The 16176-nt window shown below is 40.1% G+C and overlaps 2 protein-coding genes across 43 annotated transcripts in view; both read left to right on the top strand.

Annotated features, from left to right (window-relative positions):
* The window catches only part of LOC113588740 (protocadherin gamma-C5-like), a 206836-nt gene that overhangs the window by 161084 nt on the left and 29576 nt on the right, over positions 1-16176 (top strand). For 2 of the 42 annotated variants that reach the window (XM_035535510.1, XM_035535491.1), the window contains exon 2: positions 2058-2771. The exons of 37 other annotated variants lie outside the window; for them this stretch is intronic. In XM_035535510.1, coding sequence (XP_035391403.1) covers positions 2058-2771 — 714 coding nt within the window. Of the gene's footprint in view, positions 1-200; positions 2772-9650; positions 12391-16176 lie in introns of those variants that run through there. 3 more of the 42 variants (XM_027028060.2, XM_027028056.2, XM_035535503.1) reach the window with 2 other exon arrangements.
* LOC113588744 (protocadherin gamma-C5) overlaps positions 14248-16176 on the top strand; it is a 2120-nt gene continuing 191 nt past the window's right edge. The window contains 3 exon segments of the mRNA XM_035535385.1: positions 14248-14895; positions 14897-15831; positions 15833-16176. The exon segment at positions 15833-16176 is cut by the window's right edge and continues 191 nt beyond it. Of these exon segments, the coding sequence (XP_035391278.1) occupies positions 14248-14895; positions 14897-15831; positions 15833-16176 (1927 nt within the window).

Below are 16176 nucleotides of genomic sequence, written 5' to 3'. Positions count from 1 at the left end.
TATAACTATGATGTGGACATATTTTTCTTATTTTCATTATCAAAAAAAACCAATATAAACAAACAAAAACTCAAATTGCTGTTTGACCACCACTGCAATACTTCATATGAACCCTAGGTGCCGCTGTTCGTTGCAAGCCATATTGCTCCTATTATTTCCTTTTTACGCTTCCTACGACAAAACACAGTATGAATAAATCTTTGAGCTCAGTTAATCTCACGCTCCGTGGAAACCTGCTACATTGTTCCATGAACCTTGTTTTTTAATAACGTCAAAGTACAGGATTTCGTGATCGAATTACTCAAAACGCATCATTCTAGCTTTTTATAATTTTGATTTTTTTTTTTTACATTTCGTCCTTGTCTTTGTCGTTTAAAATGGAGACGGGGGTAAAGGGCTGGTTGCAAGCACGGCGTTTGTGGAGAGTATTTGTTTTGTCATTGTTTGCTGAGCTCGTGACTGGACAAATTCGCTATTCAATACCTGAAGAAATGCCAGTTGGCTCCTTTGTTGGAAGCCTTGCCACGGACCTGGGCCTCGAACCGAAACGACTTATAGCAGGGAAGGCTCGCGTCTTCGCCGCGGGTGGCAGTGAGTACGTGGGACTGGACAGAGAAAACGGGCAGCTTGTTGTGAAGGAAAGGATAGACAGAGAGCAGATGTGTGGAGAAATATCTGCCTGTAGTGTCAGTTTTGAGGTGATCCTAGACAATCCAATGGAGCTGTATCGCATTACCGTTGATATATTAGATATTAATGATAACAGCCCCGTATTTCCGAAGAGCGCTATTACTCTGGAAATCAGTGAGTTAGCCCTTCCTGGGGCACGCTTTTCTTTAGGGAGTGCGACAGATGCAGACGTTGGTATAAACTCTTTACAGAAATATACATTACACCCTACCGATCATTTTAAGTTAAACGTTCAAAACGGCGTGGACGGTAGCAAAAATTTAGAAATGATTCTCCAAGCTGCACTGGATAGAGAAAAGGAGACGCACCATCCTTTGACGCTGACGGCATACGACGGAGGAAAACCTCAAAGGTCTGCCGTTGTTAAAATCAATGTTGTCGTTCTTGATGCCAACGACAATGCCCCGGTATTCAGTCAGCGATCATACAAAACCGCTGTTTCTGAAAATGCAGCGATCGGTACGCTCGTGACAACTGTTACTGCAACAGATGCAGACGACTCAAGCCGCGATATACAATATTATTTTGACCATGTTCCTGAAAGCGTGAAAGCTCTGTTTTCAATTGACTCGCAATCTGGCGAAGTTAAAGTCACTGCAAACTTAGATTACGAAAAACACAAGCAGTTTAGCATCAAAGTGAAAGCTAAAGACCACGGAGGACTGACGGACACGAGCGAAATACTCATCGATGTTCTAGATGTAAACGATAATGCTCCGAAAATAATAATCATGTCTTTTTCTAGTTCTGTGTCGGAAGACGCAGCACTCGGTACGGTGATAGCCATGATAAACGTCCAAGACCTTGACTCGGGCGACAATGGTAGAGTCACGTGTTCTATTGACCTTAACTCTCCATTCAAAATTGTATCATCCTTGACGAATTACTATAATCTAGTGACAGATTCAGCACTGGACAGGGAACACACCTCAGATTATAACATAACCATAACCGCTGTAGATGCAGGCAAGCCAGTTCTTTCAAGTAGGGAATTGCTTTCCATAAAGATTTCAGATATAAATGACCATGCGCCTCAGTTTGAGCAGGAAAGCTATAATGCATATATTTATGAGAATAACGCTGTCTCCATGTCTGTTCTCACTGTAAAAGCGATCGATGATGACTGGGGACCGAATGCCTTGGTCTCTTATTTCCTTGTTGATGGGGATTTGAACGGGGCACCCCTGGCATCATACATCTCCATAAATGCAGATAGTGGTGAAATTTATGCTGTAAAATCTTTTGATTATGAGCAATTAAAATCATTCAAAATTCTTGTCAGAGCACAAGATGGAGGCTCACCTCTCATGTCCAGCAATGCATCACTAAATATATTTATCCAAGATCAGAATGACAATGCTCCCCAGGTTCTCTACCCAGTACAGACTGGCGGCTCTCTGGTGGCTGAGATTGTGCCTCGTTCAGCAGATGTCGGCTATCTTGTCACTAAAGTGGTGGCTGTTGATGTGGACTCTGGACAGAATGCCTGGCTCTCCTACAAACTACAGAAAGCCACAGACAGGGCGCTGTTTGAAGTGGGTCCACAGAACGGAGAGATACGAACTGTGCGCCAGGTCACTGATAAAGATGCTGTGAAACAAAAGCTCACTGTTGTTGTGGAGGATAACGGACAGCCCTCTCGCTCAGCTGTAGTTAACATTAATGTAGCTGTAGCGGACAGTTTTCCTGAAGTGCTCTCGGAATTTACAGACTTCAGCCCTGACAAAGAGTACAATGACAGTATGACATTTTATTTAGTTTTGGCTCTTGCTGCCATTTCTGTACTCTTCATTTTCTCAATAATTGCCATAATTTCTGTGAAAATCTACCGGTGGAGGCAGAAAAGATTGTTCTATAAATGTGCTGCGAACCTTCCCGTGATCCCGTATTACCCTCCGGGCTTTGCTGATGGCACTCTGCCGCACATGTATAATTACGAGGTGTGTGGGACCACTGACTCGAGGATAAGTGACATGAAGTTTGTCAGGCCATACAGCCAGAACACACTGGGGAGTGCCAGTCACATGGGGACAGTGCAGATAGAATGGAATCAGCAGGATGACACTGAGCTGCTCTCAGAGGTGAGGACTGTTCAGGGCTTTTTTGCTGATCTCTCAGATTTGTCCTCCACATGCATATCGTTTAGCTCATTGGTGCTCTTTTATGTATTATTTTGAATCTAATATAGACTTGCAATGCTGCATAATACCTTTGTCTCTGTCTCTCATATCAGAACTCAAAATATTCCATGGTTTTGGTATTTCTTTTTCTGAAACAACACATGATTGCTGATAAGCAGCTGTCATCAATTAGTTGTGCATTAGTAGTGCATTAGGAGGCAACAAAAATGGTTGCCTATTAAGCCCTTTCATAATGCACATCATTTGTAAAGGATCTGTATGTATGTGTTGTTGTTTGCATGTAGGGTCTGAGTGTGGGTCTCCCGTATCCTTTTCCTCTCCTAATGGTGCAGCAGTAGCCTTCTCCCTCATCATCCTACTGGAGCACACTGACCCATTTTCCACTCTAGCACATGCATGCATACAAATGCACATGCACACACACACGCACACACGCACACACTAAGTTCTAATATTCTGTGTTGCTCTGCTGCAGGAATGGCATTGTAGATTTTTTCCACAGCAACTTTATTATATATTCCAACACGAACATAAAGATGTTCTGTTGTAGGTTACAACACAGCAGATGGGTGGCTACCGCACCCACACGAACATACATAAGTGAAATAAGTTCAGTGGCTCTCTTTCTCTTTTTATCAGACAGCATCTCTGTTACACAACGCTGACTTTGCACCATTATACAGATGCCTTTTGTGCATCTGGTCCTAGAATAAAAAGCTCATTTGGTCTCTGTACTGAAGGAGACGTTGCAGGTTTTGCAGCTGTTCCTTTGTTCCTTCATCGGCTTAATCAAGTACTGACTCAGCATTTAAAATGCACCATGCACATGTCTTACTGACTAGCAACAACCAATGGCACGGCCTAGTTTGGATCAGAATCTGTTTTTTGGGGGGGCGTTTTGCATTCAAGCATTCAGGGCTGTGAGTGCTTTGCTCCGGAGCTCTGTGTGTAACTGGGAGTGGCATCCCTGCAGTAAAAGTGGCTGCACAGTCGGTGAGGTTAGGCCACATCACAGCAGTCTGAACTGCACTGAACAGCAGCCAACATATCGGCCCAGGCTTTTTGCTTGTGTGCATTACTCTTGCTGACATTCAGTCAGTTATCAGTGCTGTACATTGTTGAAGGTTTTGTTAACCGTTAATTTTTTTCACTTTGGGCTGAGGCTGATTTGTTATTTTCTTTTTTTTTGGTGCCCAGTGGTATCAGTAGCCTTGCTGTTTTATGGATTATAACAATGTTGTCTCTGAGAAAGCTGCTCTGTGATGCACTGAAACTGTGCCAGGTCATTTTTGTTGCCATGGAAACACCTTCCAGCAGACTCTTAAAGGCACATGCACACTGCTGTCATGGCCCTGGAAATGCTACATAGTATTTGGGTTGAGATGCTTAAAAATATATCCATTGTACTAGAACTAAGGGAGGTACATTTTTAACTGGTCTTAGCATTAGTGGAATTAGCTGCAGGTTGACATCTGCATACAGGTTTCACTGAACATAAATTGAAATGCTGTAATTAGAGCAGCATGGAATCATAATGGTCTTTATTTGAATAATGATGCGGTATCATATGATACACAGAAAAATTATAGAAAGGACACTTACAGAATCAGCTATGACTATACATGCCTTACCCATGTTATTACTTACTGGAAACACCTAGGTGTAGAGTTGCAGACTATAGCTCTGCATTATTTGGATTATCCAACCTACAACTGAGTTTCTGACTTCAGGACTGCAGTTTATCAGTGGTGAGTTTCTGATTTCAGGACTGCAGTTTTATCAGTGGTGATTTTATGACTTCAGGACTGCAGTGATCAGTGGTGAGTTTCTGATATCAGGACTGCAGTGATGAGTGGTGAGTTTCTGATATCAGGATTATAGAGATCAGTGGTGAGTTACTCACTTCAGTACAGCAGTTGTCTGAATATTTTTGGGTAGAACACTCTTGAACCAATAGTGACTGACACACATACTTGAACTAACACACGTACTCAGTAATACTGCTCAGTAATACTCTGTATTGCTATTTTGCCTGATGCAGTCTTATCAATGCCACACCTCCTACAATGGTCTTATGTCAATGCTACTACTATGTTGAGAACAGTCTGTTATCCATGTTACAGCTTGTCAGCTGTGATCTTATGGTAGTAGACCGACCAGTGTAAATATGGTATAAGTATAATTAATTATATACAGAGCTCCTGTAATTTTACATCTATAAAATGCTCTTATATGGTGAGTGTATCTAGTGGCAGTGACTGCAGGTGAAAGGTGGGATGTGTGTATTTTGTTTTTATTCCTGGTCTTATGAGGAGAACTCATATTTTACATATATATATATATATATATATATATATATATATATATATATATATATATATATATACACACACACACACACACACACACACACACACACACACACACACTTTGCAGTGTGAGACCCCAGTCTTAGAAACATGTGTTTGCTGTTTGTGAAAAAAAAAAGGTTTAGGAGCATTTGAATGGGGTCAGTGGATATTTTACATTGAAGATGTACTGACCACAGTTCCCTGCTTTGGTTACAGCCTTATGTTCAGTGCATTTACAGAAAGGCAACTGCTGTTTGTGCTGGGAGCTGTCCATGGTTCTGCATCTTTTGTCCAGCTTGCAGTGCCTATTCTACTGTTGGTGCTGCAGTAGGTGTAGCTTTCTTATGAAGTACAGAATTCTGTTTCTTTGGGGAGGTAAATGTTTACACTGCACAAAATCACATCACAAAATATATGAATACATTTTTCAGATAGTATCTATCGATATTTGTATATACTGTAGATAATGATGTGTTTCTCATCTAATATGTGCTAATTCTGTGCAGGCTCGTTTCCCTTATTTTATAAATATTTCTAAAAGTAAATATTCCTTAAACTCCTTCACCACCCTTTAGATTCTTGTTAAGTTAAAGAACCGTGAATAAATATGTGGGTAAATCACTAACTAGGGCTCAAACAGCTTGGTTTGAAGGACAGAATCAGAGGCTTGCTGTCTTCCCGAGCGACCAGCTGAGCAGTGCTGACATGACCACGTGGAGTGAAGGGAGGGGCTGCTGCAGTGAAACCTTTGTTTTGAATTCACCCTCTCAAGCCTGCATGTCTGTTTGCTGATTTTGCTGAGACATATTACATTGTCCTAACAACTGCTCTCTGCCCTGGCATTGTTTTCAATTTTCTTCTTTACATTGTCTGATCTGCCATGTGTCAGTTGTCTTTTAAAAGGACTTTGCCATACAAGAGGTGAAGCTGGGCATGTTGAAATAAGAGTGACTTATGTCATTGCAATGTTTTTGTTGTTGTTGTTGTTTAACTGCCTTCTGAACAACACTAAAACTTGATTTATCCCAGTTTGCTTAATTTCTTTCTGTCTATATTATACAAACACCAACCTTCCACCTACGGATCTCTCTCATTCTCTCTCGTTCTCTCTCGCTCTGTCTCTCTCTCTCTCTCACACACACACACACACACACACACACACACACACACACACCCTTGCCGCCTTAACAAGAATTGGGCTGTGTTTCCATGACAACAGGCTGAGTCACGATGTAGACTATTCCATTATCTCAAAGAAGGGGGATGGGGGGGGTGTGTCAGGACGGCGATGTCTCTCCTTCCTCTCTTATCCCCCTCCCTCTCTCCCTCCCTGCGAGTGAGTGTGCGCATGCGCAAGTGCTGTGCGTCTTATGCTCTCCTGCTCCCTCTTGTGTTTGTTAAAGCTACTTGCCATAACATGTGGTCATCTTATCCTCCTCTGTTTATAGACATGTATGTGGCGTTATAGGTATCAGTGATTATATACAGTGTCTTTGATCATGTGTATTCTCAAAACGGAAATGCTGTGTTGTAACACACTACCCTGCCTAACCATCTCCTCTTTTTTCCCTTCTTTTTTGCCATGCTCTTCCCCTCAATTCCCTGTGCCTCTCCAAACAAGGTAAGAGTTCTTACATTTTGTAATTTTCCACTGCATACACCACAAAACCCTGCATAAACGCCATGTCCATTTAAGTGATGTTTATTAATAGAGCCATGTAAGGGTGCTTTTACAAAAAAAATAGAATAATTTAAACCATATAGCATAAAGGGGCTGAAATGCAGAGCACAAACCTGTAGCAAACTTAAACAGAGTCTCTAAACTATTTCAGATTAAGATGAATTAGAGAACACATGTGCTGTACCAGTACTACAGTCCTTAGTTTGATTAACCTAAAGACAGTCTGGAGAATTACCAAACTAAACTTTAATTTAATATGAGAGCCAGGAAACAGAAAGTTAATGTATTAATTATATATATATATATGTGTGTGTGTGTGTGTGTGTGTGTGTGTGTGTGTGTGTGTGTGTGTGTGTGTGTGTGTGTGTGAATGAACCTTCAGTTCTGTGGTTAAAATCTGTTCTCAGTGGCATAACAGAAGTAAATAAATTGCACAGCCAGGCTATTGTATCAGCACATACTGGCATATTGTAACCACTAGTCTCTGCAGCAGGGGCACTATACCAGTTAACTAGTTATTTCTCATTCACAACAAAGGTATCACACTGGATCTCATGTATAATGCAATCATTCCTCCACAATCTTATACTGTGAATGATTGGTGTTTTCTGTAACTGTCATTAAGCTTCTTTGCTCTGCTTTTTGTAACCCTCTTTGTCACCCTCTTTTTCTGGGGAGACATAAAAAATATTTAAAATACACTTCAGATGCATACAACCATTTCAACAGCTGATTAATAACATTATATATTGTAATAAGTACTGTATGATTAAAATATTATGGATGGATATTTTATAGGCATACCTAATGTGTCCCCATACTACATATTACCGGTTTATAACATTTATTGTTTGCTTGGGACATTGACTATAAATCACAGGTTAGCTGACGATATAACTGTATGTGCTGGTTATGTCAGTTTCATGTCACTGCCCTCTAACAGTAAAAGACCACTTTCTGACCACAGCACAGACACTAAGTGGATATTTTGCAGACATATTCATAAATGCATATTTTATGAACATGTATATAAAGTTAAAGTACATATAATGCTTCCAAACTGTTTCAGTGTTTAATATGAGCAGGTGTCTGTTAGGACATTGTACCTTATCAAATTACAATACAACATTGCAAACTGTTCTTACACTCAGTATGCCAACCTACCTGTTCTACATTTATTTTTTGTGTATTTTTATGGTGATGTTACTGATTGTCACAGACAGAGATATTCACTCTAGATAGCTATGCATATAAATATTTGCATTTTTTTTAAATATGCATTTATGTAACACAGCAGTTAAAATGCATCCAACTAAACTGAGACATGATCTGTGGTCAGAAATAGATCATGTATGGGGGGGACTGGTGCACAGAGACAAAGTGTACAATGCAGTACAGCACAGAAGAAGTGTTCCCTTTCCCATCTGAAGTAGTTTATCAGGGGTTATATCTGCAGTAACTTATAAATACCTATAAAACGTAATGTTGAAGGTGTCTTGTTAAAGAGTTACCAGTGTGAATAAGTGGTCAATTCTAAAACAAAACATTGCTTTTTAATAGGATTATCATTCCATGTGGTGTGTTATTTTCTAGTTTGGTAATGCGTTAACGTTGTTAAAACAGTGCAGGGTAAGTTTTCAGAGTTTCTGTTTTTTGAATGTCGTTGAAAGCCTGTGGTGAAGCCTCAGCAACTTTGTCGTTGGACTTCTGGTAATTCTGAATCTCTTTCGAGGCAGATATAAAATATCTCCATCTGTCTTTTTCGAATCTTCAACCCTAATTCTTTGAAACATTCGTGTTGGTCTAGGGGATTGATTTAAAGCCACTGTTACAGTGTCACCGGATATATATGTTTGGTCTTGCGTTTGGTGATCCAATGATTGCAGCAACCCTAGCACGCCGCCTGTGTGGCGCTGTCCACCACTGTAGTGCTGAAATAGTTGCGTCGTTATGCAGCCGAGTACCGAACAGTGTCTGCTTTCTTCCTTTGTTTTGATGTGTCGTGGTTGGTTCCTTTGTTGCTAGGCGGACTGGACAGTTTAACAGCGATAAATGACCGATTGGGATAATATTATGAATTTTAATTAGTTTTATTATTATCAATCATCTTTGAATGATTAGCATCTCTCTCAATCGTTCTCTCTCTCTCTCTCTCTCTCTCTCTCTCTCTCTCACACACACACACACACACACAAACACACAAAGAGAGATAATTTGTTCATAATGGGATAATTATTAATTATTAATTATAATTTAATCAATTTTTAATATTATTGCCATAAGTCATCACTATTAACCAAATGATTTAGTGAATCTTATGTATTGCTTTGCATCTCCTTCTCAGTCGCTCACTCTTTCTTTCTTTCTCTCTCTCTCTCTCTCTCTCTCTCTCTCTCTCTCTCTCTCTCTCTCTCACACACACACACACACACACACACCTCCCCCTCCCATTTTTCGAAGCTCATGCGACTGCTGCGTTTCCCCTCTATGGCCACATGAAGGCAGATATAGTCCAGATTCAGGCCATAGAAGGCGTGGATGGACACCCCTTCCTCCAAAATAATATTAATACTATGGAGGCATTTTATTTATTTATTTGTTTGTTTGTTTGTTTGTTTGTTTGTTTGTTTGTTGTTACTACTATTACCACTACTACTACAATTATCTGACTTTAAAGTAAAAAGGATGCCATATATAGGAATAAGATAGATAATAATGACATGTTGATTAAATTTACTTTTTTCCTTTTCTTCCTGTCAGAAATGTATCTCAGATTCCATTGTATCCCATTATAATATGTATGGAAAGAAGTCTATTCCTTTAAAATATTGGTAGAGTCTGATTGGTTGTTACTGATGTTTGATGCACCAATGAGGAGCAGAGTTGTACAAAGAGATCTACTCTGTCCCTCCTGTGTGCAATCGTATAGTGCTCAGAGCTGAGGGAATGACTGAAATAGTGCTTTTCGACAAAAGACGATCTTTCTCTATATGGGAGTATGTCTTCAAAATGTTTATTTGGACGCTGTCCTTACCGTAAAAACAATGCGACTTTAAGAAAATGTGGATGAACGTTGGCTGGTTTAGAAGACATGTCAGGAATGATGATGTTTTTAAAGAGGAGGATATACTGCTGTTATTTCGTGCTCCTGTGGAATACAATAGAAGCGCAGATTCGATACATAATCCCAGAGGAGTTACGGTCAGGGTCGGTGGTTGGAAATTTTGCTAAAGATCTCGGTTTGGATTTATCCGACCTTACAGATCGCAAATTACGAATAGCCCCCGGATCGGGTAAGCACTACTTCAGTGTGACTGTGGACAAGGGTGAGCTTATTGTAAACGAAAGAATAGACAGAGAAAGTCTATGTGGGAACGGCGTGCTATGTTTATTGCCTCTTGAGGCAGTTGTAGAAAATCCTTTGCAGTTACATCGAGTTGAGATTGAGATACAAGACATCAATGATAACACTCCTCATTTTAAATCAAATGAGCGTATTTTGAATATTCCAGAGTCTATAAACCCTGGCGCGAAATTCCTCCTTGATAATGCAGAAGATCCTGACGTAGGATCAAATTCTTTACAGTCCTACAGTCTGGATAGCAACAAACATTTTGTGCTAAATGTAAAAACCCAAGATGGAATAAAAATTCCGGAGTTAGTACTCGACAAACCTCTCGATCGAGAAAAACAGGCTATTCATAAACTTACACTGACGGCCGTAGATGGTGGAAATCCGGTGAGATCTGGCACTTCAGAAATCACTATTATAGTTCTAGATATTAATGACAACGCACCACAATTTGAAAAGTCTTTTTATGAGGCGACTGTAGACGAAAATGAACGCATTAGCAATGACATTATGCGGGTTAGCGCTGTAGATTTAGACGAAGGACCCAACGGAGAAATCGAGTATTTTTTTGCAGAAAAAACATCTGATGCAATAAGGGAAATGTTTGACATCAACACAAAGACTGGTATGATTAGTGTGAAAGGGCCGTTAGATTATGAACAGACCAATCTACACAAATTTGACGTACTAGCAAAAGACAAAGGAAATCCGCAAATGGAAGGGCACTGCGGTGTAAAAATTAAAATCAGTGATATTAACGATAATGATCCAGATATAGTCATAACCTCTCTCTCCAGTCCTGTGCCGGAAAATTCTCCGAAAGACACTGTAATTGCGCTGATAAGCACAGCGGACACTGATTCTGAAGAAAATGGGAAGGTAAATTTAACGCTGGTGTCCAGTTCACCGTTTAAACTAAACCCCTCCGTATCCAACCATTACGCACTTGTTACAAGTGGCCCGCTGGACCGAGAGAAATACCCAGAGCACGAGATCAAATTAAGCGCGATTGATTCGGGTTCCCCACCACGATCTACACAAAAAATTGTTACAATTAGAATTGCTGACGTTAATGACAATCCTCCCGTTTTCTCTCAAAACTCGTATATAGTTTACACCAAGGAAAATACTGCTCTTGGGTCAATATTGTGTTCAGTATCTGCACAAGACCCGGACCTCGACCAGAATGCGAAAATTTCCTACTCCATTTTGGATTCCAAACACCAGGATATCCCTGTTTCCTCGTACATCTACATAAACTCAGATAATGGCAGCATTTACACAATGCACTCATTTGACTATGAGCAAATAAAAGTGTTTCAGATCCAAGTTCAGGCGAAAGACCACGGCTCTCCTCCTCTGAGCAGCAACGCTACAGTTCACGTTTTTATTCTGGACCAGAATGACAATGCCCCCATGGTTATTTACCCCTCCGCAGACATGGGCTCCATGTCTCATCAGAGGATGCCCCGCTCCGCTAAAGCAGGACACCTCGTTATTAAGGTAACAGCAGTGGACGCTGACTCGGGCCATAACGCTTATATTTCCTATCGGCTAGCAGAGGCGACGGACGCGTCCCTATTCAGTGTGAATTTGCATACAGGAGAGGTGAGGACTAAGCGCTCTGTTTCAGAGCAGGATGACTCCTCTCAGAGACTGCTGATAGAGATAAAGGACAATGGAGAACCAGTTCAGTCCACCACAGTCACCGTGGATATACTGATAGAGGACGGCTTTCATGAGCCTGTACCAGACTATCGTAAGAAAACTACAGAGCTCAATCAGAAAAGTGACAAAATCACATTATATCTGATCATCTCTCTTGCTTCTGTATCTTTGTTGTGTTTGTTGACATTTTTCATCTTACTGGTGAAATGCGCTCGAAGCAGCAGCAGCAGCTCGAGCTGCTGTATGAGACGGAGTGATTCTGGATATAAAAACCCCAACAGAAACCTACAGATCCAGCTCAACACTGACGGACCCATTAAGTACGTGGAAGTGCTGGGAGGAGACATGATGTCTCAGAGTCAGTCCTTCGGGTCCTATCTATCTCCAATGTCAGAATTCAGTGATTTCACCCTCATTAAGCCCAGCAGCACCACAGACTTTACAAACACACTAAACGTGCTTGATGCGTCGTTACCTGACAGCACGTGGACATTTGAAAGTCAACAGGTGAGCGTTTTTCTTTACTAAAAATTGTTTATCAGGAGAATGAAAATTATTGTAAAATATTTTGTAAATTTAAAATTTCTGTAGTCCCATTGAGTAATTTTTCTCAAATGTCTTTCAACATTTGTTTCTCACTTTCAAATGTATGTTCTAACAGTAGGTGCTAGAAGACTTGATCTTGATGTGATTCTTTTTTGAGGTTGTGTAACATTTTAATACACATCACATTATTATTTACTTAGGACTTATGGTTCCTGTTATCGCCACAACAATCAGTTCCTGTTAAATTAATATGAATTTGCACAAACAGTATTTACAAGTGCATTTTGAATATATATTGATTTAATAAGTATACAGCTAACACCTGGCCTTTGGTCAAAACCAGGTCACTCATGAAATACGCCAATAAGGTGTACAGAGCATACACAGGGTAAGGCAGCTGACTTCACAGTACAAATAGAGTACAATAGCAGAACTAGGGAGTAGGTGTGTGTAGCTTACCATTGACGAAAACATGTATGGCCACCTATTATATACAGCTGTAGTGCAGCTGTACCTAATAAAACATTCACTATGTAGTTCTTTCATAGCCATTCAAGGAAAGTTCAAGAATTTATAACTCAGCTGTGTATTATGTGTTGCACTTGATCCTTACAGATTACTACTTTACCCATCACAAAGTAATATAGAATTGTGATCATTAGAAAATGGGTTACCCTAAAGACAAATTGTGTCCATTTTTACAGTCAGTTCAAACAGTGAACAAGTCACAGTAAGTTTTAAAATGCAGCTCATTGTATAACTGTTGACAAAAGTTCCAGGCAGTCCTGCCTTTCCCAATGGCATTCATAGTCCAAAAGCATCGCTAATCGAACACAACTATGGAAACCTACAGTAAAGAAAAAAAAGCATTTTACATACAGTCTCAAATACAAAATTCTTTAGTCAGCAAGTTAGTATCTAGTCTGTACATTTGCTCAAAATTAAAATTTGTGTCTCACTTTGAATAAATACGAATGGCCAAAAACACCTTTCAAAAAGCAAGATGGATCAATTGTAATTGTAATGGATTGAAAAAAGTAAAGAAGAAAAGCTGTTTTCTTAATCAGTAAAACAATACTGAGAACATCCCATCTGCCTGCAGTAATTTCAACATATCTCGCACAGAAGAGAGAAAAATAGCATAACTTCCCAAAAAATATTTATTAAATTACATATGATATAATATCCCTATATGGAATGTATTTCACTCAAAATATGACTGTAGTAAACAACAACAACAACAACAACAACAACAATAATAATAATAATAATAATAATAATAATAATAATAATAAACCATGTACAGTAAAAAAAAGTGTGATCTATTCCAATTTAATATTTTGGATATTTTTAATGTGGGTTTAATTAGTGGAGTTAATTAAACATACTCATTTGATTATTAACTTTAAATATTGATTTACATGCTGCTAATATCTAGCTTTCAATTAGCTTGTAATTCTAAATCATTTGCAGTCTCACGTAACGAATTTCCTGACTACTGAGCATCACTTTTTATGTGCATACAAGCGATGCTGTTTCTTTAAGAAACTGCACTGGCCCCTGCCATAATCCATTGGAGCTCTCTCCACCAATAGAACGCTGAACTGTTCACAGAGATCTACTCCCTCCCCTGCCATAGCTGTGCAGGGCACAAAATGTAGACCTACCCAAACGGGGATGAACGTGCTGCGTTGTACAAAGCAACATTGAAACCGGTTGTGTTGTTGGTATTAAATAATTTGCTTTGAATCACACATTTCATGTAAGTAAAATGTGCTCCAGGATACTGGAGCACTGGGTAGTCTATCACTTTTGGAAATGGGGACTCAAAAACAATGGAAGGCAGTATTTTGGCATGAGCTGTGGGTGGTCTATTTTGTTGTCTTGTGGATTATAACAGAAGCACAGCCACGGTGCACCATTCCGGAAGAATTAAAGGACGGTTCTGTTGTTGGAAATATAGTCAAAGATCTTGGTATTGGAGTTTCTGAGATTTCTGACCATAAATTGCAGATAGCTTCTGAATCCATTAAGCAGTATTTCAGTTTGGATTTAGAAAACGGTGAGGTGGTTGTGAGGGAAATAATAGACAGAGAAGATCTATGCGGACAAAGCACCAGCTGCGTGCTGCCACTGCAGATAATGACTGAAGATCCACTTCAATTTTACCATGTGGAGGTCGAAATCCAAGACATAAATGACAACTCCCCGCGCTTTCACGCGGGCACAAACAATATAGACTTGCCTGAGTCGACGCTTCCAGGAGCTAAATTTCTTTTGGAGCCTGCCCAAGACCAGGATGCTGGATCAAACTCTTTGCGAACGTACGCGTTAAATAAAAACGACCACTTTGTCTTGAACCTTAAGAATAACAAGGATGGGATGAAAGTCCCAAAGCTTGTGCTGGAGGAGGCTTTTGACAGGGAAAACCAGACAGTTCATCACCTTATATTGACAGGCATTGATGGGGGGCAGTCAGGCTAGATCAGGTAGTACTCAAATTGTAGTGAAGGTGCTAGATGCTAATAACAATGCCCCTGTCTTTGAACAGGATTCATATGAGGTTAAAGTAATTGAGAATTGCGCTGTAGGTATGCTGGTACTCACTGTAAAAGCAAATGACTTGGATGAAGGGACGAACAGTGAAATAGAGTATTCGTTTGGGGCGCATACCTCAGAAACTATTCAGGCTTACTTCAATATCAACTCAGATACGGGAGAATTATATGTGTCTAAACAAATTGATTATGAAAGCAGTAAGTCATACTAATTTGATGTAAGAGCTCGAGACAAAGGAGCCCTCTCCATGGAAGGGCATTGTAGAGTTCAGGTTATAGTTGTGGATGTAAATGATAATGCTCCAGAGATCACCATAGCCTCCACACCTAAACCTGTGCGCGAGGATGCTCCGGCTGGCACCATGGTAGCGTTGATAAATGTTAAAGACTTGGATTCAGGCCTTAATGGAAACGTAACTTTATTGATGTCTCCTAACCACCCTTTCAATCTAAAGCCAACATTTTCTAATCATTACGCACTGGTTACGGATGTAAAATTAGACCAAGAGCAGTTCCTGGAATACGGGATTGAGCTCATAGCTTCCGACTTTGGAACACCGCCCGTAATAATGAGCAAATTTATTAAGGTAATTCTATTAGATATAAACGATAATAGCCCTGTTTTTTCTCCCATATATTCTGTTTATGTTAAAGAAAACTGCGCCCCAGGATCGATTCTGTCTTCGGTATCAGCTTCGGATCTAGATACGGGAGAAAATGCTAAGATCACTTATTCAGTTCTTGATTTGAAAAGTCAAGGCATACCTGTCTCCTCTTACGTCTACATTAACTCAGAAAATGTTAGTATATTTAGCATGCATTCATTTGACTACGAAAAAATGAAAGCTCCAAGTTCAGGCAAAAGACCACAGCTCCCCATCTTTGACCAGCAACGCCACAGTTCACGTTTTTATTCTGGACCAGAACAACAATGCACCTGTGGTTATTTACCCCTCCGCAGACATGGGCTCCATGTCTCATCAGAGGATGCCCTGCTCTCCTAAAGCAGAACACCTCGTTACTAAGGTAACAGCAGTGGACGCTGACTCGGGCCATAACACCTATATTTCCTATCGGCTAGCGGAGGTGACGGATGTGTCCCTGTTCAGTGTGAATTTGCATACGGGAGAGGTGAGGACTAACCGCTCTGTTTCAGAGCAGGATGACTCCTCTCAGAGACTGCTGATAG

This window comes from Electrophorus electricus, chromosome 17 (genome assembly GCF_013358815.1).
Source record: "Electrophorus electricus isolate fEleEle1 chromosome 17, fEleEle1.pri, whole genome shotgun sequence".
NCBI lineage: Eukaryota > Metazoa > Chordata > Actinopteri > Gymnotiformes > Gymnotidae > Electrophorus > Electrophorus electricus.
The sequence above is the reverse complement of the archived record's forward strand: the minus strand, read 5'-3'. Positions and strand labels throughout refer to the sequence as shown.